The 27937-nt window shown below is 36.3% G+C and overlaps 3 protein-coding genes across 3 annotated transcripts; 1 reads left to right on the forward strand and 2 right to left on the reverse strand.

The window, feature by feature from the left end:
* On the reverse strand, nucleotides 1-3868 carry LOC127969295 (Fanconi anemia core complex-associated protein 100-like). Its single transcript, XM_052571147.1, is given in 8 exon segments — nucleotides 1-94; nucleotides 816-1109; nucleotides 1111-1293; nucleotides 1514-1664; nucleotides 1701-1708; nucleotides 1746-1987; nucleotides 3466-3636; nucleotides 3746-3868. Coding segments are annotated over 8 exon segments (1266 nt in total).
* Nucleotides 3869-5111: 1243 nt separating this feature from the next.
* On the forward strand, nucleotides 5112-27690 carry LOC127968852 (medium-chain acyl-CoA ligase ACSF2, mitochondrial). Its single transcript, XM_052570214.1, has 16 exons — nucleotides 5112-5547; nucleotides 6534-6729; nucleotides 7983-8111; nucleotides 8612-8665; nucleotides 12344-12462; nucleotides 12545-12707; nucleotides 13259-13354; nucleotides 13541-13692; nucleotides 13959-14050; nucleotides 14206-14282; nucleotides 24661-24768; nucleotides 24854-25005; nucleotides 25104-25245; nucleotides 26129-26239; nucleotides 26401-26469; nucleotides 26812-27690. The coding sequence occupies exons 1-16, from the start codon at nucleotides 5438-5440 to the stop codon at nucleotides 26860-26862; spliced, it is 1821 nt and encodes a 606-aa protein (XP_052426174.1). The 5' UTR covers nucleotides 5112-5437; the 3' UTR covers nucleotides 26863-27690.
* On the reverse strand, nucleotides 15497-21351 carry LOC127968854 (chondroadherin). Its single transcript, XM_052570216.1, has 4 exons — nucleotides 20377-21351; nucleotides 18619-18782; nucleotides 18048-18193; nucleotides 15497-16295 (listed from the first exon to the last, which is right to left on the reverse strand). Exons 1-3 carry the CDS (start codon nucleotides 21160-21162, stop codon nucleotides 18052-18054), a joined length of 1092 nt encoding a protein of 363 aa, XP_052426176.1. The 5' UTR covers nucleotides 21163-21351; the 3' UTR covers nucleotides 15497-16295; nucleotides 18048-18051.
* Nucleotides 27691-27937: the final 247 nt, after the last annotated feature.

Raw genomic sequence — 27937 nt, forward strand, 5'->3', positions numbered from 1 at the left:
CTATACAGCGCTATCTGCTGGACACTCGGAGAACAAACAGCGTCCACTGCTGGTGAGACGACAACCGACGTAGCGAACAACGTCATGATAATCACTACATACAGATACAATATGAGATAAAACTTTAGTGCACACTGCCTCGTTTGAAGGAAACTATGCGGTCATTACATGCATTGTCTAAATTGAGTCTTATTAATGCGTAACGAAACTGAAAAGACATTTTGAAACCACCCACTAGTGAAAGTGAAACCAAAAGTGATCTTGCGACAAAATGCAACAAGAGCAACTAAATGGTAAGAACGAAGACCTTTAAGGCCTATATTGTTTATCTGTTTGTTATTTAGCGCTTATTTCCTGTATATAGATGCACTAGAGAAGACTGTTGCTGCTAAAAACGTTGTAAACCTGCCTAAGCTGGCTTGCTAGTATTAGCAATGGGTTTTCAGTTGGTCACATTAAGAGACCAGCTTGTCCATCTGCTAAAACCCCTCTAATACAAGCCAACAGGCTAGTGTGACCAGGCTTTGAAACCATTCCAGACTGGTTTATCTGATTCATCTTCATCTTTCCAGTTTCAAGATGTCCTCAGAGGCTCACCCCATCTGTAGAACTGCAGCAGTGCATTTCTGCCTGTTGTGCTGTGATCTTTTCATCTGGGCTTGTGTGTGGGCTACACTGCTGTGGTTGGACAGAGAGGGCAACCACAGCACAAACATTATTGTTTCATTTGGTTTAAGAAAAACCGTTGTGATGCATGTGAATTAATACTTATCACAGTGTAAAAGTGTAATAAAGAAATAAATGGAAGGGAGCGCCTCTCTGTCAGGAGCTGAGAAACAACAGGAGAAGATGCTTCAGGACAAAACAGAGCAGATGGGGAGAAGGCGAGAGAACAGTAGACTTTCACTGGCAGAGACAGCCCGCCAGTGCTTTCAAGAGAAATGGTTACATCCAGTTTCTGACCAGAATCCAGTTTCTTGAATGGGAATGAGTAGGTCCTAGATGATCCCTCCATATTTGGACCCTTGAATAATGGGTGGACCTGAATGCACAAAGTCCAGCCATGTTCCAATTTACACCCATTTAGATTTTCAAGCACACATGTTAGTCAACAAGTCTCTTTGGAGCAATGAGCTCCATCTAGCTACACCATGACAGCTGATTGGAAGCCTGGTGCCCACATCACATGCGTTTTCATTCCTGTGGTTGTCAAATAGTAGGCTGCAAACATTTATGACTTGATTAAGACATTTGAGAGACCCATTTTTCCAAGGATTCTGCCCTGCAGAAGATAGTAAAAAAAAAATTGACAGTTTTAAATAAAATAAACTAATTTTATCAAGAACATTTTTTATTTCTGTAAAAAAAAAAAAATTAGATTTCCCCCCAAAAACAACTATGATTATAATTATCATATTATCAAGTTTAAATAAATATAAACTCAAAACTCTGACATTTAGTAATTGCAGCAGGAAAACCAGTAGTTTTTTTTTTTATGAAGCATGAAACAGACCTCTCCCAGATGTTTGCGATGGAAGCCAGGAGGTCTTTCACTCTCTGGCCTGCCAGAGATGAGGGCAACCTGGGAACATTTCCAGATCCCCGAGGAAGGTTCACACAAAGCAGTCTTCCACTCAAAGATACTGCCAAAAGCTGCACAGATCCTTAAAATTGAAACACAAATACTTTGCGTTAGTGACTTAAAACACTGGAAAATCCACAGGTAAACAACAGAGATTTATCAAAATTCATGTACTGTATCTGTGGAGTTAGTATATGACCCAGCAAGTACTATAACCCTGCAGACACCAAGACTGTCTGAGGTCAGAGCTTGCAGTGGGGTCTCAGTTCCTGTTGCTTCTGATGAAGATGATGCTGTGCTGAGCTGAAGAGCATGCAGATCATTGAGAGAGCTGTAGTACAGCCAGTTATCATCAACACAAACACACAGCACTGGTCCTTGTACACTATGTTCATTGAAGCCTGTATAATGTGAATTTAACATAGATTACCAAAACTTACATACAATGTACTAAAAAATACATATTCATAATGCAATTCACAAGTACAGGATTATTACATTTTTAGGGGTATACAGTCAAAAACACCAGGGTAATACAACTGTCCTGATATCAAAATAAAGAAAAACAATCATTAAAACAATTAATGTAAATCTTGAAAAGAATCCTCAAATAATTTGGCATGATGTATTACTATTATTTCTCATAAAAAATATTTGAATGAAAACTGCTTCACTATTTTACTACAGTTTTTGTCTGCCAAATCAATGCAATGTAGATCAGGTTGTAAAATGTCTTGTGGTTTAACCAACTCCCCAAAATGGTAATTTGTGAAGTCATGACATTGTTACGTTACACCCAGTCTAGGATAGGGAAAAGCAACATTAAAGTAAAAAATTAAATAAACAACATTTTATTTGATGTAACACAAACAAGGAAGTATTAAGTCTTCAGGAGTGGATGAAAATCCCAAAGAAAATACAGTAAAAAAGTCTACACTTACCTTACAGAAATAAAAAGTAAATAAACAACAATATAATTCCCTTACTCCCTCTCTAGTTTAAACAAGAGAAAATAGTAAAAAAAAAAAAAGAGTGCACCCACTCCCTAGAACTTCACGTTTTGGTATGTTATATTGAAAACAGAAGATACGTTCCCACAATTGGTATCAAAATAAATACAGAAAGAAGCAAGTGTCTATATCAGTGTAAAAATGTTTACAAGTAACAGCAAGGCAAAGAATTAAATAGAAAGGTTTTACACTCATTAACAACTGAACAGCAGCAAAGCTTAGAAACAACCAACTATTAGCCAAAGCCCCAAAACAACAAAAGAAACACGCACTCCCTTCCCTTGAGCGCAATGAGGCTTTTAAAGTTTCTTGGGGGGGGGGGGGGGCAACCACGACTGCCACCTAGTGGTTGGGAAGACATACAACATATGTATACAGAATAAAATTAGTGAGAAAAATAGTTTACAAGTTTTTTGAAAATAATATTTAATATGTTAACACTCATGTGTGTTCAAGATATAAGGAAATAGTTCTTATTGGGTCACACCACATGACATCTTTTCTGTCATCAAACTGAAAACTTTTCCTAAAGGTTTTATAAATCATATGAAACCAGTATGAAAATGAAGATTACATTTCTAATTAATAGGCCAACTAGATTTTGAAAGGATTTTTCCTTATCTTTACTATGGTGTAAACTCCATAAACTATATATATATATATATACTTGATTCTCAAATCAAATAAAGACTAGGGCAATGGAACATTTTTGTGTAATAAAAGCACTTTAAATTCAGTCTTACTAATCTGCCTTTTTTCCTTCAAACTTGTGTTTTTGCTTTTGACCATTAGAAGTTTGCCTCTTTGACCAACTACAAAGATGCAGGTTCCAGTTAATACGACTGGCTGCTCTAAGCTCTGAAGAACTCTGACTGGAGATCTCTGTTCCCCTCTAGGGCCAGCCAGGGTGGGATCGAGCAAAGGAAAGCAGCAAAGACATCCATCAGGTAAACAACGCAGAATGACTGGAGAATTGACCAAAGAGGCCTCCACTCCAAATAAGAGCCTGAAAAGATGGGGCTCGAGATGAGGATGAGGGTCAGACTAGTGGGTGCTGACTGAGGTGGAGACTTCAGGGTAGATGCAAGTACCTGGAGGTAAATTAACAAGTTTATCTTTCTCTGTTATGCTTAAACAGCATGTGTGTTACAACCTGGAAACATGCTAGTTTATGAAGGGGTCTGGATCCAGGTTCTTCATAGAGATGAAAACTCTTGGCAGACTTGTGAAGACTAAGAGTCACTAGGATCTTCTCGACTAAGGTGAATGCTTGCATTTTTTCAGGACAATGGATCATCTCCGTCAGTACTCTTGCTCACCAAGACAGAGGAAGAACTAGGAGGGAAAAGAACAAAATAAATAATAAATAATTGATTGGGCAAAAATCTGTGTAGTGCAGTATTTTTGGTCTGGTTTCCTGTAAATGTTAAGGACTTGTTAAATAATGTGAAGAAAAGACTCGAGGGTGATTTACAGTCACTGAATTCAGACAAATAAGGTTACTCCGCACCGCGCCGCCCATTATTATGATCAGTCTCCATCTGTTTTACATTCTTCTCAGAATGAAATTCGATTCAAAACAAGTTTTCGGTTTGGATAATAATAGTTATCCAATTTAACCACATAACTGAAATGTTAGTAACTGTCCCTAACGTGTTTGTTTCGTACCCGCCACCTTTACAGTTACTAATGAGCATAGACAGTAAAAGAAATGAGGGCCAACATTCGTTCCTCTTCCCTGTTAACCAATCCGTTTTCGTAGACCGCCATCTACCGGTAAACTACGGAGACGCATTTACCCCTTTCGAACAATATCGATAAGCCGAAAATGTTATAGAGTTATGGAGTACTTTCATATAAAAATAAAAGACATGTTATTGACAGCAGGGTCTCTATTAGAAGTCAAGGTGTAGTGTTTTCAAATAATCGGTTAGAAATCATAGCGAGTGAATCGTTTGTCAGTGTCGTTTTGCCAGTGACGGAGAATATTTTTTTTTAATCAAAATCAACAAAAGGGGCTTTCTCTAAAGTAAAATCGTCAGCTTTCAATTTAGCGTGGCTATAGTTAGAAGTAGCTATAGCTACATGTTTGAGTAGACTGTGATGCAATGCATGCATTTGTTTACGCCCCCGACATTCCTTTCAACCCCACTTCCTGTCCTTACATGAGACCCTGCAGCTGAGATATCATTTGAGAGAAGCATGAGAACAACAGCAAACGTTTCACACTCGTAGCTATCATATGATTATAAAACAAAATTTGACAGTATTGCAAATCACTAAGATTCGTGTAACAGAATTCACAAGCCATTTGAATGAGTGCCAAAAAATAAATTAATTAATTTGAGTGATTGCTAGCTGTATCAGAGCTGGCATTTCAGGTTATAGATCAGGGCATGTGGTAGTTATTCGCTTAATAAGCATCTGTATTAAACATTTCCACTTAAATGTGTGACGTTTAAATTAGTAAATAAATGCTAAACGGATGACTGAATGACCTAACTACAGTTTCCTGATGTGATAACGTTTGTTTTTGCGTCCTCTACAGTTCATATCATTCCTCTGCAGCTGCTTGTCTTGCAACTTGAGGTGTTGTTGGTTAATCGGTTAACTTTTTGGGAACTTTGGGACGATCTTGGTGTTTCTAAATCGAGCATTCATGATTTAACATCGCAGTTAATTAATAATTTACGGTTATTTATTTTAATGTTGTGTGCATTATTTTAGATGTAAGCGCAAGGTCGTGTTTGCGAACGTGTTTTTGTTGGTTTACAATAGCATCGACTGTCTGCATAAAACTAAGATTCTTCAGAGCTCACTTTTATTGTGAAGGTGAAAGTGAAATATGTCTTCTAAGATTCTTCTGACTAATCTACGAACAACTGCAAGCTTCTGCAAAACACACAATTTTCTGCAGAGACCCTGGAGTCCTTTCATAGCTTCTCAACAGAGTTGGTAAGAAATCGTAAAAAAAACAAATGCATGCATGTTTTATGATTTATTTGGCTGAAGTTGTCAAACATTCGTCAAATTGCTTTTTATAGATTTGTTTTTGGAATTGTGTCTTAATATTTTTGGAAACTCGAAAATAACTCGGATTTAGATGGTTTGCTTATCGGTTGTAGTTTTGTAGTGTTTCCATTAACCCTTTAACGTACACTACAGAGAAACCGATAGGGGAAAAATTATACTTAATTTTTTTTTTTTTTACAATTAATGATTCTGCTGCTCTTTCCTACCCCTAAATCTACTCTTCACACAAAACTTTAATCATTTTTAGATTTAAAAAAAAAAAAAAATAATAATAATGTTTTTGATTCTGTTTTGCTCATGGGGACCAAAAATGTCCCCACAAGAACAAAATTTACTTATATTTCTATACTTGAGGGGAAATTATTAATACATATACACACATATTGAACCAGCATAAAATGGTTGGCTGATTTAAGACTGTTCTTTTGGGCATCAAATCAAAATATTAGTGGTTTCTCTTAAGATGATGTGAAATTGTGAGCTTAAGTTACTTCTTTCCATGTTTATATGAGTTTATTTGCATAGTTTATGCAGAATAAATTGTATTTATGTGTGTGCTAATTATAACTGTGATGCCGTATTACCTTCAAATCACAAATCAACAGTCATGTTGATCACCAAACAAGACCATTTTGCGTCTCTAAAATGGGAAATAGCACAGCTGATATCCCTTACTCCACCTTTTGTTATCATAAACATTAGTGCTGCAATGATGTTTTTTATCTTCTGACTTGCCTTCAGTATGAATTTCACAAGACCAAAACAAAAAAAACTACTTTCTTTTTACAGCAGTTTACAGAACTCACTTCAGTACTTGGTCTACATACAAAAGATTAAAAAAACAAATACTTTTTTTCTTCTAAATGTGTCTTGACATCTCATGCACACTTTTTGCTCCTCTTTTTTAGTGCTATTCATGTGGATAGCCCACCCAGCATCCCAACCCTGACTACCAGTTATGCCCATGGCATCTCTTCCCATTCGATGCTGTTTAGTACTGTGGACCAGTGTCTCAAACACACAGTGGAGCGCTACCCTGACCGTGAAGCTTTGGTTTTTATGCAAGATGGAATGCGCAAGACGTTTGCTCAGTTCTACCAAGACGTGAGTGATTTTGCATCTGGTTTTTCTACAAAGGACTGGTTAGAGAAGTGAATCCTGAAAGACTGAAGGTACTGGCCACAGTGCTTCCATTTGATACCCCTCGTCGGAGAAAGGAAAACCACACGTCAAAAGTGCACTGTGTGGAATGAGAGATCTTGGCCAAATCCTAAAATAATTGCAAAAATACCTAAACATTCCTAAGCAGCCCTTTATTAATCAGACCTAAATACATTTAAACCACAGAGTCCATGTGAAATCCAGTACTGGCAGAAACATGGTGTTAAAATAGCAATACATACCCATATTACTCTACTGTATTTGCTTGTGCAGAGGGTGTTCTGTTAAATATGTGCATGAAGAATGGAAACCTCTGGATTAATCACTGACATATTTACCATGAAGTGGTCAAATGTTATTTGTGGTTATCCATTAAATAAGTATCAAGGGGATTGTTATTAGCATATGCAACACTAAACCTGAGTTGTTGTTTTTTTCTAAATTGACTGATATGATCTACATGGCACAGATAAGTGCTTCACGTGTGGCTTCTCTCTCACATAATGCAGTAGGTTAAAGTGTATCAATGTGACAAGCAGTTAAACATTTACAGACGAGCAATAATGTATAAGAAAGCATGAACATTTAAAGCAAACCAGTGCCATTCAACATGTATCCAATGTGGAATATCATATTTTTTTTGTAGTGCAGAGTATTTATTTATTTACGTTTTTGAGTCCAAAAGAACATTAGCATATTACTTTACAGTACACCACACACATGTTTGTTTATTTTAAACCAGGATGACTATTTATATATTTGGTAACATCAAATTTCCATTTAAATCTTATAATATCTGAATATTTTGTCCTCCCAAATGTTTAAGCAATCCATATCATGGTCCTTGATATGGTCCATGGTTCATTCACAGATGCTTTTATCCAAATGAGGAACATTACAAGCTATGTTATAAGTTATAAGAGCCAATGATACATGCATTGTACAAAGTCGAGGGTCTGATATTATTGATTTTATAAAGTGCAAATCTGCAAGATTGGTTTGACAGCCTTTCACCTTCTGTTTAACTAGATAACCTTTATGAACCTGATTCCTTGATTCTTTTTTTAAATTTGTGATGTATTAATATTAAATTATGTATCTATTCCTCATTTAATGAACATTTGCTGTATTGACTAAAAATCCACCTTACATTCGAGTGTCTTCAGGGCCGGTGTAAAACTGTATTTTGATCTTAGGTGGAACAGACTGCTGCAGGTCTGCTGGCTGTTGGACTGAAGAGGGGCGATCGCTTAGGGATGTGGGGACCGAACATCTATGAGTGGATACTTATGCAGTTTGCCACAGCCAAGGCAGGGATCATTCTGGTGAGTGTTTTTGACTGATATTTGTGACCCTGGACCATGAAACCAGTCATAAGGGTACATTTAAAAAAATATATATTTCCATTAATGTGTGGTTTTTAGGATAGGACAATATTTGGCCGAGATGCAGCTATTTGAAAATCTGGAATCTGAGGGTGCAAAATAATAAAAAAATTCTAAATATTGAGAAAATCACCTTTAAAGTTGTCCAAATGAAGTTCTTAGCAATGCATATTACTAACCAAAAATGAAAATTTAATACATTTACAGTAGGAAATTTACAAAATATCTTCATGGAACATGATCTTTACTTAATATCCTTAAGATTTTTGGCATAAAAGAAAAATCTGTAATTTTGACCCATACATTGTATTTTTTGGCTATTGCTTTAAGTATACCATAGCGACTTAAGACTGGTTTTGTGGTCAAGGTTCACATTTGGTTTGTTTGAGTATTATCAACAGCTGGTCTCTAACCTGTTCAAGTTTATTATGATTTTACAGGTTTCAGTGAACCCGGCTTATCAATTGCAAGAGGCAGAATTTGCTCTCAGAAAGGCAAGTTAATGTTTATACATGCAGAAAAGAACAACAAACAGCTGAATGTCCAAAACTGCTGGACTGTTTAGGGTTTATTTACACAAAAACAGGGTTTGTTCTATATGAAAGGTTGATTACTGTTAATTCCTAATTATGAGACATAAACTCATACTTATGAGGAAAACAGTTGCAGATCTGGGGAATAGTTGCAGTTCTGAAAAATAAAGTGTGAGATATAAAGGCATGATTACATTTCTTTTTACTCTGGAGCAGAAACAAGCTTTTATAGCTTTTAACCATGTCTACTCCAAAAGCAACCATTGTCACTCATGTCATATTGCAACAGCTAGAGAATATATACATTGGATTTAACAAAGCGCCTGCAGCAAATCATTTGTCCTGCCTTTATGGCCTTAGTTTTTTACTCACCCTTAAACCATCCTAGTTGTATGACTTTCTTCTTTCAGACGAATACAATCAGAGATTACAAACAGAATGCAAATGTCCTGCCTCTTCCAAGCTTTATGTCAATGAATGATGGTCAAGATTTTGAAGTAAAATAAAGTGCATCCATCCATCAAAAAAAAGTACTTCACACAGCTCCAGGGGGTTAACCTTTAAAGACCTAGAACATTTTTAAGGCGCCTGACACACCTGCACTTTTTTGTTTTGTTTTTCAGACCTATTCCAGCTGTCAGCATCAAGGGCCATATATCATTATAAACAGGAGAAATGTTGTTTACGTATACCATTCCCCAAGCAAGTTATAGCCATTTATTACAATATTGTTATCGTCGCTTTTAAGTGGAAAGCCTATTTCGTTAACTAACAATAGAGATGTGTCCAAAAACATTTTAATGAGTAAAGAAAATGAAACGAGTGTTATATGACAACAAAACCAAACAAAACAAAACAAGATTTTTCTTCTTCTGAGAAATATATTTTCAATCTGAGTATGAACAATAAACATGCAGCATATAGTAAAAAAAAATTGCACAAATTGTCTTCAACAAATACAGTGCAAACACAGTGCAAATGATTCACAAACTACACACAAAATGAGTGAGAAATATTCAGAGTGCAACAGGAAACAATTGTGCAAATTAACTTTATGAACTGTATAATTATATAATGATTTACTTAGTATACATAATATAAATGATCGATCCGTTGGCTGTAATCTGTGTCAGAATCGATTTTTCCGGGATATCTCTAAGCGACCAAAGACATAAATCACAGTACTTTATCAGATATGTACTACTGTTTCATCCTTGTTTTTGATTTGTGTTATGTCAAAGTACTCTTTCTAAAGACTAAAGCATCAACTATCATTTCTGTTTGGCTCAGAGGAACGAAAGCATTGGTTTCTTCTGATGGATCAATGTTGTCAAAATGCGATTACGTAATCACATACACTATGGCGCCTCTTAATATCCAAATGAGATAAATAGGATATCTCCGAAACGTGGGGAATCTCTGCTTTGCATCACTTTTTAAAGCATGCAGATTGGATTAGCGGTTCAAAAGTTAAATAATGTAAAATAATAAAATAAATAACAAACATTAAATAATGACAGTTATTTTTAGCCGCGGGCAGCTGTCTCGGTCTTTGAGGGTTAATAAACACCTTATGAAGTGAATAGATATGTTTGTGTAAGAAATACGTTATGTAAAATACATGTTTGTAAGGTCCAGGCACTCGGCCCAAGGAAGGTATCCGGTGCTGGATGAAGGTTTCCTGCGTGTTCGGTCTTTCAGCGCGTAGAGTCTATTGTTTTGTGGTTAACTCAAATCTGACTCCATTTTCTTATGTAATCTGACTCCGTTTTATTATGACCTCGAATTTAGGTTGAAAGGCAAATTGGTTATTTGTTGGTCTCTAATTTTTATTGTTATTCTTCTGACATTTGATTATTCTAATTTAACTCTTTACTTTATTTTACTTTATTTAGTTAAAGCTCAAAACAATAATCAGCGGTTCTGCTAGCACTATCTGTCTAGCCCCCCCCGACAGTCATATAACTTCGTACAACTTAATTAAAGCTCCAACAATAATCAGCGGTTCTGCTAGCACTACCTGTCTAGCCCCCGACAGTTATATAACTACGTACAACTTAATCAAAGATGAGACAATAACCAGCGGTTATGACCAGTACTTTTACTAGCCCCCCATAGTTAATGCAACTGAGTACAACTTAACTAAAGTCAAGCGGTTTAGCCAGAAATCTAAAACCTCACCTGATGTGCCCTATGCTCCATCTAGTCTGAGTTTTAGTATGCACTTAACCCTGGACGCACATTTGCGGAAACATAGCCTTCACTTAATCTACTTGAGAAAATAATTTCAGAGTAAGTCAGAGTAAATCAAATGTAACAATTTATTATCAGTCAGTTAAGGATTATGCCAATTACATAGCCAATTCATAGATATCAAATCAATACAAGACATCAAATTCTCAAAGATGAATCTAATAGTAAAAGATGCATACCTGACTTTTAGAAAAATACACAGTATGAAAAGTGTGGACACACTTCATTTTATGGGCTCATTCCAGCTACAGAAGGCCCTGATCCTTTTGCTGCAATCATTTAAATACCTCAGACCAAGATAAACATCCCCTGAGATGAAGACAGAAACTAACAATTGGAATTTGCATTAAGTCAGGTCCCAGACCAGGGTAGTTTACACCTCAATGGGAACAGAAGGTAATTTACATGGAGGACCCTGGGAAGGGGCACTCCCTCCCATTACAGTAGGCAAAATATCTCTTAATTCTTAGGAAATGAGTTATCTTTTAATCTACTTTTGTAAAACAGAGACCATTGTACCAGTTACACTGAGACAATTCAAATGACACCAAACATGACTGTAAATATCACTTGCATTATTATAGACCATTATATTCTACTATTGACCATTCTGAGTGAGCTATGTGAAGGGAAGGATTGGAATGAGAAGGAACTGTTGCATATGTGAGAGAGGCGTTTCCTGCATTTTCTCTCAGTGAGATAGGGGAACAGATGTCTGTATGTTAATGCACTGTGTGTCCTTAGTATGTCTCAGAAGATCAAAGTGTCTGAGGTTTCTGTAAATCTTACATGCTTTTACAAGTTTTTTTCTAACATTTAGTTTTGAAGCCCAAAAAAGTGCATCCATTCATCATAAAAAGTACTTCACACAGTCACAGGGGTTTAATAAATGCCATATTAAGCTAAGTGATACATTTGTGTAAGAATAATATCCATATTCAAAACTTTATAAACCATAATCTCAAGCTTCCGTTGTCGTATGCTAATTTATGAGAGTGGTGATCCAGTGGAGGACACATAGGATGTAGGCATAGCATAAGCTGTGGTGAGAATATGCTAGTCTCGTGAGAACTACGTTTTTTTTAAATAAAGTATTTCTTACACAAACGTATTGATTCATTTCAGAAGACCGTTATTAAATCCCTTGAGCCGAGTGGAGTACTTTTTTTTATGGATGGATGCACTTTATTTTACTTCAAAATCTTGACCACCATTCATGGATATAATAAAGCTTGGAAGAGCCAGGATATTTTTAAATATACCTCTTTATTGTATTTATCTGAAATAAGAAAGCCATATAGTCCTAGGATGACTTGATTGTAAATAATAAATCATGGGGTTATTTTTCCATTTTTAGGTGAACTATCCCTTTAATGCTTCTTTTAGGTGCAGTGCAATGCAGTCGTTTGTCCAACGCAATTCAAGACCCAAAAGTACTGTGACATGTTAAGGCAGCTTTGTCCGGAGATGGAGATGGCCTCTCCTGGAAGAATCAAGAGTTCAAGGTACAGGTCATGTCATAAAAGGAAGGGGTACAGAATCAGTATTGAGGTCCAGAAAGTAACTGGGTTGTAATTTCATTTTCAGACTACCAGACCTAAGCACTGTGATCGTAACTGACAGTCAGCAGCCAGGAGCTTTTCATTTGAAAGATGTGATGCAGGCGGGAAGCAGCCAACACCTCCAACAACTACAAGACCTCCAGAAGATCCTCAATTGTGATGATCCCATAAACATTCAGTTTACTTCGGTATTTTGATTACTTTTAGACTGTATATTTATATTTACATTAATGCTGAAGTGTGTGATTTACGCACAACTTGCATCACTAGATGAAATAGCAAAAATTTTCAGTTTAGCTCCATCCTATGGAAGCCTATTATAAAAAAGCTATCAGAATTGTTAGATATAAAAAAAAATCTAATTTCTTGAAATTAGTAATTTCAATCTAAATTGCAGTTACCTTTTAGATTTTTTTACACGACAGAAAAAAGCTTTCATACACTCCCTATTCTACTGGTCAGTAAAAAATAAAGTGGTGCTCTAAACTCACACCATTGGTTGGCCTGATGTTGCTGTGTTAGGTTGTTAGGGACAAATAAATCAATGTTTATACAACAGCATTTACAATGTAGAGAAATTAGCCAATAAATTACTTACTAAGAGTAGTCTGTACATAAATCCTTTTTTTTAAGCATTAAAAAATTACACACTGTAGCTTTAAGACATGAAACACACCCTAGAGATCTGAATCAGTAAATGCTAAATAAATCATTTAGTTCTGATCTTTATTATTTTAAGGGAACAACTGGAAAGCCCAAAGGAGCAACTCTGTCTCATCACAACATTGTGAACAATGCTTATTTCATCGGCATGCGCACAGGCTTCAACTGGAGGGTGGGTACATATGATCAAATACAATGAAAATTCAGTGAAAAGGCTGTTTGTTGAACACTTCTAAAAATACAGTTCATTATTTAGCATACTGATTTTGCAGAAAATCTTTTGTTCTCCATAAATCTCCATACATTTTTTTTATTGCACATGCAGTATGTGTAATGTTTGACATTATTCTCCTTGTAGAAGAATGTGCGAATCTGTTTGCCGGTGCCCCTGTATCACTGTTTTGGCTCGGTGGGTGGTGGTCTGGTCATGGCTGTGCATGGCACCACAGTGGTTTTCCCATCCACTGGGTATGACGGACACGCCAACCTGGTGGCAATAGAGAAAGAGAAGTATGTGGTTATTCATTTCATAAAATCAGTGCATTTTGTTTTTTTTACTTAAACAAGGATTGATGTATTGTGAAAGATGTATTGTGCTATTTATTTCAGCCTTAGTACATTTAAGTTGTTGTAAAAGACAGGGACATATAAAGAGGACAGTCATGTTGAATTTAGGCAAGGATCAAAGGTCATGTACTGAATGTCATGCATAACTGGAAAAACATCTGAGCTGTATTTATTTAATGCAACTGGCACAAAATTCACTGTTTCCCCAGGTGTACATTTGTGTACGGCACCCCAACTATGTTTATTGACATGCTTAGTCAGCCTGACCTGGCCCAGATTGATTTGTCATCAACTGAGGGTGGTAAGTCGGTCAAAACCTTTGTAACATCTATTGCTTACTGGAACTTCTGATAGATTACATACATGAAATGTTATCAAACTTTTCTAAGCAACCGAAGAATATATCCTGCACTTTCACCGATATTCTGCTAAGGTCCATTGATTTGTGTCTGTCAGGTATTTGTGCCGGGTCTCCTTGTCCACCTGAGGTCATCCGTAAGGTCATCAACATCATGGGTGTTAAGGAAATGCTGGTAAGTAGTTACTCATGATAAAAAAGGGATTTGTTTAAACCCAGTAAAGATCCTTTGTTATGAATCAAGATGATTATAATTTTGTGTATACTGCATTCCAGTATCACTAGAGGGAGACATAGAATTAATATAAAAGTCACTCACATGTAATATGTAAAAAGGTGTGTGCCTTCTTTTGATTCGCTATGCATTTTCACATTAAATATTCCCCTTATATTTTAATTAAAATGGCTTGGGATTTGTTTAAAATATACATTATTGTTCAAAAGTTTGAGGTCAGTTTGTCTTTGAAAGAAGTCTCTTGCTCTCTGAGGCTGTTTTCATTTAATCAAATATAAAGTAAAATCGTAATATTGTGTAATATTATTACTACCAAAAATATTTTAAAATGCCATTTACTTCTGTGATGGTAAAGCTAAATTTTCAGCAGCTATTACTCTAGTCTTAATTGTCACGTTATCCTTCAGAAACCATTCTAATTAAAAGATTCTTATTTATTGTTATCAGTGTTGACAATAGGCAGGTGTGCTGCTTAATTTTTATTTTATTTTGTGGATGTTCTGAAACATTCCATGATTCCGGATTCTTTAATGAATAAAAAGTTCAAATCAGAGAGTTCAAAACAGCATTTATTTAAAATAGAATGACTCTAAACAATACAGAACTGTACTGTCACCTTTTCATGCATCCTTGCTGAATAAATTAGGTTCTTTAAAAATATATTTTTGATTCCAATCTTATGAATGGTATTGTATAAGTTAAAATGTAGGTGTCATTTATTCAATCTCATTTCGTTTCAAACTAAACTGCTTTCCTCCATAAAACAAAGCTGTACAGCTCCAAAAAGAACCATACATATAATAAATATTATTTGCACTATAACTAAAGTCTTTTAAAGCCATAATACCTTTGTGTGAGGAGCAAACTAAAATTCAGTTAGCAGAATACAATCATACCCTAAAAAAGAGAGCATCTTGGAAATTCTGTTACGAATAACTCATTTTGTTTTCCACAAAAGAAAAAAGTCATACAGGTTTTGAGTAAATGATGACAGAAATTTTCATTTTCGGAGAACTATACCTTTAAGATCCAGGTATGGAGAAGGTTGCAGGATCTGAACAACTATCTATTATTGCTATTGTTTTTTAAAGAATATATTGCACAATTTCAGTGCATCCAGTTTTCATTCTCTTAAGAAACCATTGCTATAGTGGTGCTTTAAATGTCTTTTATTGAGCATGAGTATATCACAGTAACAAAATGATAAAATTAGACTGGAGAACCTCCATTTGTCTCATTTTTTTTTTCATTTTACCTGCTCTTAGCAAATCCTCTTCTTCTGGCACTGCCATCACTTGTCATTTCTTGATTTTGATTGGCCAGGCGCAGCATTCTTAATGACTAATCTGTACTGTATGATTTTAAGTGCTTCTAACCCTCATAACGGGATTATGTTGTGGAAGACCATAACTTTAGAATCAGTAGAATAGACAAGGATTCATTTTACAGTGGCCATTTGGTTTGATTTACTCAAAAAGGGTTAAAAAATTACCTGTGCTCATTTATACTTCCAGTTGTAAATGCTAATCAATGCAAATCTATTCTACCAGTTCTCATGTTATGGAGAAGAGTACTCATGTTAGTATTCCTGATTTTTACTGTGGTGTAGAAACTAGTTCTGTGATAGTTCTGGATTTATCACCAGGTTGTTTGAGTTGTCATATAAAATACCATAAGAGTTTGAGATGTACTTCCTTTGCTGTGTACATGTTTGTGAAACCTCTCTTTGCAAACTCACACAGTTGCTCCTTGAAGGCTCCTTCAAGATGTCTGTGAACACATATTTATGCTATTCATGTTATTTAGAATAAATCAAGTCAGCGCATCTATATGTCACACAAAAAAAAATGAGTGAAAGAGGAAATGGACAGTCCCAATGTAGCAGTCTGCATCGCTTTTCTTTTCTGCACATTGAAATCCCGACACCTGGGCAGGCCTCTTCTCCTTGTCCTCCTGCGGGAACATACAAATAAGACGGCCCCGCTCAGTTTTGGACATCTGATGGTCTGCACATAGTGCCAAAGCCAAAATGGACATGCACAAAAAGACCAGGAGGAACAAGAAGGATAGGTTGGAAAAACAGGGCAGAGAGTATTTTACCACAAGGCAGTGGCCCAAACCCATATCCTGACCACAATTATAGTATTAGCATTCACTCTGTCATGCTGGCAGAGGTAAAAAAACTCAGGGGTTAGCATTAGACTAACATTAGATTCTCTGTGCAAATATGCAACTTTAATTTCTCACAGAAGTTACTGGAAGGTAATGTTTTAGGATGAATTGATTATTTCGATAACCGTATTTTCCGGACTATAAGTCGTACTTTTTTTCATAGTTTGGCTGGTCCTGTGACTTATAGTCAGGTGCGACTTATTTATCCAAATTAATTTGACGAACCAAGAGAAAGTAACCAAGAGAAAACATTACCGTTTACAGCCACCAGAGGGCGCTCTATGCTGCTCACTGCTCCTGTAGCCTACCACTGAGCAGCATAGAGCGCCCTCTCGCGGCTGTAGACGGTAATGTTTTCTCTTGGTTCTTGGTTCTAAATAAATGCGACTTATAGTCCAGTGTCACTTATATATGTTTTTTTCCTCATGATGTATTTTTGGACTGATGCGACTTATACTCAGGTGCGACTTATAGTTCGAAAAATACGGTATATAAACCATTTAACAGGAAAGTTGAATACCTAATGTTAAATAATGTTGTTACGGCCATCAATGACTAAATTGGCAACTTGGGACCAGGTTTCTCCACTCCCAGATCAATGAGATTACCTATGCTTAAATAATTTCATAACCATTTACCAGAGCTTATCACATCCACAGTTTATCACGTCTCAGGAGCTGTGGTCGCACTCGAGCAGGGAATCTCACGAGTATCTCCTGATGAAAGGGTCTTTTATAGAGATTATGGGAGGGCAGTGGTGTCTTGCTCCGTGCACCACAGAGAGCCCTTGAGACTTGTTATTTACCCATTTTCATCTTAATTTATTTACATTTGCAAATCAAGTGGAAAGAGAGTGTTCATACTGAGGACTGTGATTAATGTCTCATTTCTATGATCATAGCTGGAACTTGAATCCTGTGGTCACATTTACAAGACCTCTGCGGACCACATAAACTTTTTAGGAGTCTGGATATTAAAACTCTGTTTAGGGTGTGAGCCTCAAGCCTGGAAGACTTGGTTGTCTTTTAATGTTATAACCAGGATAGCCTGTTATAATTTTGTAATTTGACTGCTGGTCTCTGGTTTAACTATCAAAAATCCTTGGTTACAATTAGACTTCGTTCTTATAATAAATAATTAATTAAAAAAAATGATTAATAGTTTAAAAATAATTTCCCTCTTGGTTTCACAGGCAAGCCTTCAGCCTAGTCACTGACTAAAATATATTCCTTATTTGAAAGTAATGGCCTTCCTGTAGCTCAAACAGTAATGCGTGACACTAGTGAAACCAAGGTCATGTGTTCGATTCACAGCGAAAACAAGAACTGATAAAATGTGTACCTTGATTGCAATGTAAGCCGCTTTGGATAAAAGCCAAATGCCGTCTAATAGGTCCTGGCCCCCTGTTATGAACTACTCTACTAAAGGACTTTAAGGTAGCCTTTTATATTTAATGCCATTTGTAATGTTTTCACCTTTTCGTTTGCATTTAGGTTCTAAATTGATGAGAGTTGAATTAACAGTGCTGCTCACCATCTCAAAGCCGTGCTCCCTTCCTGGTCCTCTTCGTCTTTGCCTTGCAGCGACTGAAAGCAGTGCTGTCTCTTATTTGCTTTCCTTTCTGGCTTCCAGGAGAAGCGCAAACTGCATCAGGGTGATGGCGACTGGTGTCCATCCATCTGTACAAGCAAATCCAAGCATTCATAGTTAATGCCGGCTATTTGCAAATCATTTTTTTACTTGAACAGTTGTACTTATTTCAGAGTGAAACTAGATATTCAGCAAGATAAAGTATATGAGGCGGGATATTGGTATCAAGAATTAGTTGGATAGTAAAAAGTGGGCATTGCATAGCAGAAAGAGTGCACATTTTCTACAACACAAAATAACTAAATAGCTATTTGGCTATTTGCTAATATTATATATTAGCTCTCACAGCCTTAGTGGTTCCAGCATATTCAAATTATCGTTCTACATAATATCATGCATTAAGATGTAAATAGGTTTGATTTTAATTTTATGTTAAATCGAATGATTTGCATTTGAATTTCTTTTTAAAACTTAAATACAGTTATGTTTGAAATCATATTTTGTTGTCTCTTACTTTCTGAGGTTTGCTAACTGGCAGGTGCAGCTCCAGGGGTTGTTAAACAGAGTGACGTTCTGGAGGGTACTGAACTCAAGGCTGTTCGGCAGTGATTTCAGCTTGTTGTTCTCAAGGTGCAGAGATTTGAGAGCTGTCACTCCCTCAAAGGCAGCACTGGAGAACTAGACATGTAGAAAGAACAGATATACAGTTGTTTACCATATAAACAGTCGATAACATGCTATAACTCACTGCTTTGTAGAATATCCATACAGTTAGCATTCAAAGTCACCCTTAATATCTAAAGGAGACTTGTGGAAGCTGGACTGAGGGCTTTTATTCCACATGAAAGGCCTCTCTCATGCTTTCCTATGTGCCAGGGCTTATGTAAACCTGTCCGCACCTTCCTTCCAGCCCTCCATCAAACTTCATAAGCGCATGCAAGACTGCTAAAAACATCACCCAGGTGTTAGATGTACTGGTCTGCATGGTGTCTGCTTTATAGGAAGAGAAAAGCGTACACACAGTGTGTGTGGGTGTGTTATGTAATGTAGAAAAGATGCACTTATTGAAGGGACGTTTTGGAAATTTCCACTCTGAAGGCAAGAGACGTGGAGAGTTTGGTAATTTGAGGCGATGCAGGATGGATCGATTCCAGCATGGAAGGGTTGTTTTCACTTTTTCTGTCTGTCCAGTCCTCCATCGACCTCCTCTTCTGCCAGAAATGCCTGAATTGGGTTGAATTGTCCATTCAGGTGAGGCAACTACAGCCTAAAATACTTGTCTTCATGGGCCACGAAACACCCTGTCACTATTTACCCGTCTGCTAACCCTTGCTGAACTGTTTACATGGTGCACCAATAAGAGGAAAAAACTCGGGTCTCAAAATAACATTTTTCAAGCAAATAGACCCTAAAAATATTCATACGTGAGGGGAGAGTGGTTATTTTTTCCCTTTCCTATCATACAAAAAACACTGACCAACTGCATGGTGCCGATGCGTGTTGATCTGTTTTTACACACCTTTGTATATATAGAAATAATTTAAAATAATTAATAACCATATATATTATTTGTGATAAATTTTATGTATTATATAAAATCTAGTTTTATATATATATATATATATATATATATATATATATATATATATATATATATATATATATATATATATATATATGTGTGTATGTGTGTGTGTGTGTGTGTATATATATATGTGTGTATATTTAATTTGTGTATATACTGTATATAACTTCAAAGTGTATAATAACATTTAAAATGTACATTGCATTTGTTGCATTTGAGTACAAATTTTAACTTTTTGACTGTTAAATTCAGATCAAAGACAAGGAAAAGATAAATGTATCTCTTAAACACTTTCTTTAACCATATAATGTTCCAGAGGAAAATTTCTTGCTGAAATAGCACATATGCATTCTGACACAAAGCACATGTAACCTTTCTAAGGTCTGAAAGTGTGGCAGGAATGGATCAGGATGATCTGATTGAAAGAAAACCGGTGAAAGTCTCCAGCACAGGTCTGTCTAGCTGGACTACATTTTACTCCGATGCGGTTGCATTTCTTTAGCATGGACAACTCTGATGGGATGTTAAGCTAAGCTTCCCAAAAACCACATACAAACATGCATTTATTTAGCCTCAACTTTTGCGACCAGCATTATGCGGAAAACATTAGTTTGGTTCACAGTCAGTATCTTGATTCTCATGATTTATACATTTAAAGTGTTTAATCTTGTAGTTTCACAGACTTACCTTCTCCAGGCCCATGTCATTTAGATAGAGCTTCTCCATATAACGGCCGAAACTGCGGAAAGCATGGTCAGGGATGAGGCTGAGAGGGTTTTTGGACATGTTGAGTTCCTCCACGACACGCAGCTTGCTCATAGCCAGGAGAGGGTAGGTGGACAGCTTGTTACGGTCCAGAGTTAGAATGGCCAGGTTCTCCACTTCATCAAAAGAACCAGGCTGTATGGAGCTCAACTCATTGCCACTCAGATAAAGCCATCGGAGATCGCTAGCACCTGTGAAAGTACCAGGCTGCAGCTCTCGAAGCTTGTTGTTGTCGAGCTGCAGGATAAACAGGTTGATCATGGGAGAAAAGATGCCCTTCGGAACGCCCGTGATTTGGTTACCGTCCAAGAAGAGATAGGTCAGTTCGGTCAGGTCCTCAAAAGCGCCTGGTTTGATGTTTGTGATCTCATTGTTAGACAGGTAGAGGTAGATGAGCTTCTTCAGTCCTTTGAAAGCCTGGCTGGAGATCTCTCGGATCTGACAGTGCTGCAGGTGGAGGGAAATGAGCCCCTTCATCTCGCTGAAGCCCCCGGTCGGGAGATTTCCCAGGTTGTTGCGCTGAAGGTTTAGAAGACGAGTGGCCTCGGATATGTGGGGGATTTTCTTCAGCCCAACGTTGTCACAGATAACATGTTGCAGGTCCCCATGGCAGTGGCACTGGCTTGGGCATTGAGTTGGGGCACCAAAAACAAAGGGGATGCAAACCTGTAGACACACTAGCACCAGTAGGAAGCTGAAAATGTACATGATAATGCTATGTTGATCAGTCCACTCCTGTATGCTGTTGGTCTTCTTTCGCCTTTACTCCAGCAGGAACATATACAGGCAGCAGAAGTGGTCCGCACAACCTCAGAGTAAAGAGAGGGAGTGTGTGAGAGTGCAGAGAGAGAGGGCTAGAGGTGAGCTTGAGAGAGGGTGCGTGTGAGTCAGAGGAAAGGAGAGAAGAAAACTGAATGCGTGAGTGTTTATAATAGTTTCTCAGTGTTTATAATAGTCGTGCTCTGAACATTACATAGCAATTGCAGAATCTGCAAGATATTTGTTATAAATAAGCTTAAGATGTATTAAAAATAAATGTCAAATATTCATTTATTGCTTATAATACAGCCATTACAGAAACTGCCAGATATTTATTAAAAGTAAATTTTATGTATTTATTTTGCGCTTAAAAAAACAAAAAACATTTATCTATTAAGTGTCAGTCATTTGTTCGTGTGTGTTTAGCTTCCCACGTGTTCCATGATGCAGTTTTTCCACATGTTTATTTATATTTATTTATCTCAGTTGTTTACTAATCTTCCCCCTGTCAAGTCCTTTGTATTTAAACTGTTTCCCATTCCTAGATTCTTTGTCCGGTATTGTCATCTTGCTCACTATGTGTGTATTTCCGGTGGGCTGGACTTCAGGAATGCTTTCCTTGGATGTTTATTAAAGTCTGTTTGTTTTAAGTATTCTCTACATCTCCTCGTTCCTCGCTCCGCGCTCGAACACAGTAGCGTCACGTGACAGAACACTGGATCGAAACAGTAAGCAGCACCACCTCTCCCCGTGTTTGTTTTCTGATTTTGAAAAGTCTTTTGTTGTCCTTTTTTTTTTTTTCTCTGCGGCCATGGAAACCACTGCCCTAGCCCGTGGGGATCACCCCTTTGTTGAGTATGCCAGGGAGTTCTGCAGGCTGTTTTGGTCCAAAGTCAATTCTTGAGTCCGCCGGCCATACACAAGTCAGGTCCGCCTGCTGCGGCATTCTCAAGCCCATTGGCCGTTCTGAAGTCAAGTCTGCCACCCGTTCCTGAGTCCAGTCCACCGATTGCGGCATTTTCAAATCCGTCGGCTGTTCCCAAGTCAGGTCCACTGGCCGTCTCGATTCAAGCCCGCCGACCTCTTCAGTGTCGGCTCCAGCCCAAGACTGTTAAAAAGTTGATATATACCTTTTATTTTTAGTTTTTTAATACCTCAAGCATAACTGACTGTTTTAGACATTTTGATTACATTTGTTCATTTGACTCATAGACATACTTCTCAAGCCATAAGATACATTTCTCACAATTTAAGTCATTATTCACTAATAATATTCACTTCTACTTGAGATCCCTAGCGATCAGATCATGAAAATCATTTAAAAGTTCTGACTCGTACAATTCATTGGGAAATGTAACTTTTCCTATTTCGATGCATTGAAAATGTGCTGCATCAAACATTTTTAATTATACTCGTGATTTTTCATGTTTGACGATTTCCACAAGCCTCATTTGGTGAGACAAAATTTTGATTCAGTTTTAAGAAGAAATCTTTTTTTTTTTTTTTTTTCTTAAATACATGACAGGTTCTCAGTTTATATTAGAGTTTAGAGGTTTGAAATGTGATTGTATTTTTATTTTTAGTCTCTCATTTCATAGGCTAACTCTCATGAGGAGAAGGTGAGACTGCGTGTCGTGCCAGACATTTCCATTGTTTTTAGTCAGCAGAAAGAGGGAAAGGAGCCACTCCCATGTGGCGGGTCGTTTTATAACATATAATCACAGCCAGATGTTTGGCTGGGTACCACATCACAATAATGGAAATGGAGGTTTTTCTTTTGTCTGCAGTGGAGCGTTTCATAGAGTGGAGAGGTGCATTCCTCTGCATAAATGTCTCCGTTAATTTCAGCTATGTACAGTATTCAACTAAAATAAAAAAAGAAAAAAACTTAAAGAAAATGGGGTGCACTATGGAATCCCACATGCTTCAGCAAACGTTTCCACAGTGGTTTGAGTATGTGTAACAAATGTTTGACCCTTGTTCCTCTTTGGTGCAAAGAGCTGACAAACCTCAGATCTGTTTATGAGCGCCTCAGCTTCTCTCACGTTAGGCGGAATCTCGTGTTTGCTTTACAAATGTAACAATTCATGGTCAAAGGGCATGTCTTGGTTCTTTCAAGTCAACATTCACACTAGATTGTGCATATACTGCCCAGCAAGTAGCTGCATAAGCTAGATATTGTGGTGAGCAGAGTTTAACACTGAAATCCCAATACTGGTTATTAAAGATGATGCATAGTTTTTTTATTTACTTATTGAGTTCAAAAGCCCATGACTCACTTAAAATGTTCCTCACAAACATTATAAATGTCTGGCACGTCACACAGCTGGCAGCACTCATAATTCAGTTGGGTAAACACTACTTGACATCCTGCGCCGTGATGAGGTTATGTCTCTTTAAGACACTGTGATGTAATGTTTTCAGTGCACATTATCTACTTCGTTTTTTGGAAGATTTGCTTTAGCCTGAAGCGGTACTGTAAAGCAACAACAGCTGGTGTGCCAGTTCTCAGGTGCGCACCACATACCTCACCTGCCTCCCAGGTCTGGCTCATTCAGCTGATTCAGCTGTCTGCTTGCCATTAGGCTAGTTTGTGGAAAAACTTCAGCAAAAGGCCTTTGGTGTGCAGAAAGAGTTATATAAGCACACTGACTGAAATTTAAACAAGAATTGCATACAAATTAGAGGTTAATTCCACAAACCATAACATATACAGTGGAATCCAAAATCTACAGGGTTTAAAATACGAATATTATTTTTCCATGTAAAGCCAAGACATCTTATGATATTTCAGATTAAACATTTTATATACATTTATTTTTACTTCATTTTATTTTATATTAGTTTAATTAGTTCAGTAACATTATATATTCTGCTAATAAAATCAGTAAAAAAAAAAAAAAAAAAAATATATATATATATATATATATATATATATATATATACATACATATATGTAATGTATTCATGTAAAATTACATTCCAGTATTTTTATTATCAGAATTTGTATAAATGATTGATTCAGCTTTCTATATTTGAAATGTAAATAAATTTTACAGAATATAAAATAACAAATTAATAAAATATAGAAATAAAAATAATAAATGATTAAAAAAATGTATGCATATAAAATTGTAAAAATTAATTAATTAATAAATTTAAGCATTTTCATTAGTCAGATTTATTTTATGTTCAATTATCAATTCAACATTTTCTATTATAATGTTTCCTAATTATTATAACAATTTAGTTAAACAAATAATAAAGTATTACATTATTTAACAAAATTATTTATGTATAAAAAATTAATTACGTTTTACAAATGTCAAACTCTGTTTACAGCAGTGTTGGTTCTAGACATTTTCACGTGATGTGAACTAGGCACAATGTAAGTTTGAATGTGTAAGTGTGCTATCTGGTGAAGATCTAAACTCTCGTTTGGAACAGATTGGGTATGGTACAACCGAAAACAGCCCTGTGACATTCTGCGGCTTTCCGATTGACAGCATGGAGCGAAAGACAGAAACTATTGGATGTATTTCCCCCCACACTGAGGTTCATTTACACACAATACTACATGAAGCTGTCCTGCATGCATATTTATAATCTGTTTTAGCTCACTGAGTTATTTCTCCTTTAGGCAAAAGTAGTGAACCCTACTACAGGAGTGATCGTGCCTCTGGGTGTTCAGGGGGAGCTAATGATCAGGGGGTACTGTGTGATGCTGGAATACTGGAATGATGATGAAAAGACCCAGGAGTGCATCGCAAAAGACCGCTGGTACAAGACCGGGTAAGTGCATTTGCATTTTCTCCCTCTCTTACTTGATAGAAACATTATTCAGGGTTTCATTCAAGACAGTCATGACTCTGTTCTGTGATCTGGTATAGTGATATTGCCAGCATGGACGCGTACGGGTACTGCAAAATAGAAGGACGCATAAAGGACATGATCATCCGAGGAGGAGAAAACATCTACCCTGCTGAAATCGAACAGTTTTTGCATACACACCCTAAAATTCAGGAAGCACAGGTAAACAATGCTAATCAGAGACATTTATGTATCTTTAGCTCTTGATAATCCTTATTTCCTATCAACTGTTTATCTAACGGTTTGATCATTTTCATTAACTGTTCCTTTAACCTCGAGTTTATGTTAAAGAAAGAAAAATGGTCTACAGTACACTGGTTTATGGTGCAAATATCAGTAACACTTTGGAATAATGGTCCATTAGTTAATTCAATAATTAACATGAACAAACAATGAACAATACATTTATTACTGTATTTATTCATCTTTGTTAATGTTAGTTAATGAAAATACAGTTATTCATCGTTAGTTCATGCTAATTCACAGTGCATTAACTAATGTTAACAAGCACAACTTTTGATTTGAATTATGCATTAGTAAATGTTGAAATTAACATCAGCTAAGACTAATAAATGCTGTAGAAGGATTGTTCTTGCTTAGATCATGTTAAATAAAGTAGTTAACTAACATTAACTAATGGACCATTATTCTACAGTGTTACCCAAATATCTAAACGATCTAGATAGATTGGTTTGAGAAGCAAAATTAGATATATTAATGCTTCTTTTCTGGAAAATGTATAAAAATGAAGTAAAGTGAGAAAAAAAAAAACAAAGCAAAAAAAATAAAAATTATATATATATATATATATATATATATATATATATATATATATATATATATATATATTACCCCATTGGCAGGCATTTTTTCTTGTTTTAATCATGAAGTCAATTCTGATGAAATATGTAATTTTGCTTCACACCTAATTGTTTCTTGATTTAGGAATCTTTAGGTATTTAGACTGAAAATGGACAAAATCCAAAGGAAGAGAATCATTTTTTGCAGTTTAGAAAATCATGTTGTATCTGTGTTCTCCATACAGGTGGTTGGAGTGAAGGATGAGAGAATGGGAGAGGAAGTTTGTGCTTGTATTAGAATCAAGACTGGTCAGGAGTGCACTGCAGAAGAGATCAAGGGCTACTGCAAAGGAAAGGTCAGAATATCTCCAGTTTATGCTTTATGCATCCAGGGTTATTATAGTAAACTAAAACCATTAAAAAAAAAACTTTTTCCTTACTATAGAAAAAAGCTTTAACTTTTATTAAGCTTAGCTTATTGTACTAAAATAACTCAAACTACTGTTGTTTTTTTCAGATTGCCCATTACAAGGTGCCTCGCTATATAACCTTTGTTCAGGGGTATCCTCTGACTGTCACAGGCAAGGTAAGTGATATGAGACAATATGAAAGTTGCTGTTACACAGGTAGTAAAATAATAAAAATAAACAATTCCTTTAGATTCTTTTAGTCCAGAGAAAGTCATGTTCTGTCAGTATTTACAGAATGATCTTTCTTTACTTTGTCACCACTCCTCTCTGCGTCTCTGTGGGTACATCATGTTAAATATGAAATAAGAAATTCAAGCAATTTCTGTGTCTGCATGAGACCCACTGAAGTGGTTTCAGACAATCGAGGGCTTCTTTGACACCTTTGCTCTAAGGAGTTGTGGTTTGCTGTCGGTAGATTGAACCCTTTAATAACTGTCTCTTTTCTTCATCTCTCTCAGATCCAGAAGCACAAACTGCGCGAACAGGCAGAAAAACTGCTTGGACTGTGATTGCAAAAGCAAGTTACAAGCAGGACATCAACTTCGGGACATTACGAGTTACTCAAATATATTGAAATTTCTTTGTTTTACTATGCAGGTTTATAATTAAACGTTATGTTTTTATACAGGGATTGAAATTAACTTTTTCACTCACCAGCAAATTTGGCTACTAAACTTTTACGTTATCGGCCATTCATAACTTGTACTGGCCAAAATAAATAAAAATACAGAAACAAAGCAACAGCTTGAGGCTGTCTACACTGGGCGTGACAAAGCAACCGTTTCAAATCATTTTGTGTCAGTACTAGGGATGTGCGATATTGACAAAAAATAATAACTCAATATTTTCTGGAATTTTATCTATAAAGATTAGACAATATTTTGCTAAGTGTGTTATTGTGCTGATATCTTAAGGGCTACCGTGGAAAGCTGACTCCTGAAGTTTTTCATCTGTGGTCAGTTCACAGCAGTGATAGAAATTAATCTTTTTCCAATACGTTAAATAGATTTTTACCTTTTATATGCATTTACCTTTATAAAGCCATTTTTTTCTGAAAGTGTGCATCATCCTTTGAGTCACATTCTTACATTTAATCAGTCAATTATAATAAAAATACATTTAGCCTTTAATAAACAAATGAAATTGGCATTTAGATGTAGGCTATTTACACGTTAATGCAGCTAAGAGGGACAAGAAATGCTTTAACCTCCAGTTACAAATGCATGAATAGTGTTTTGATATTTTAAACATGAAATGTTTAATACTGATATTTGAAATTATTTTGAAAATGAAAACATACTTTAAATTAAAAATTAAAACAATTAAAACCGCCAGTAGGTGGCAGCAAGTCATTAGAGACTTAAAGCAAAAACAGCAGATGGAACAGTAACTAAAAAGAAAATGCGTTTGCGCATGCTCGACTTTAAAGGGTTAGTTCACCCAGATAGCAAATTTATGTAATTTATAACTTACCCTCATGTTGTTTCAAACCCGTTAAACCTCCGTTTATCTTTGGAACACAGTTTAAGATATTTTAGATTTAGTCCGAGAGCTCTCAGTCCCTCCATTGAAGCTGTGTGTACG

Source organism: Carassius gibelio, chromosome B12 (assembly GCF_023724105.1).
Source record: "Carassius gibelio isolate Cgi1373 ecotype wild population from Czech Republic chromosome B12, carGib1.2-hapl.c, whole genome shotgun sequence".
Taxonomy (NCBI): Eukaryota; Metazoa; Chordata; class Actinopteri; order Cypriniformes; family Cyprinidae; genus Carassius; species Carassius gibelio.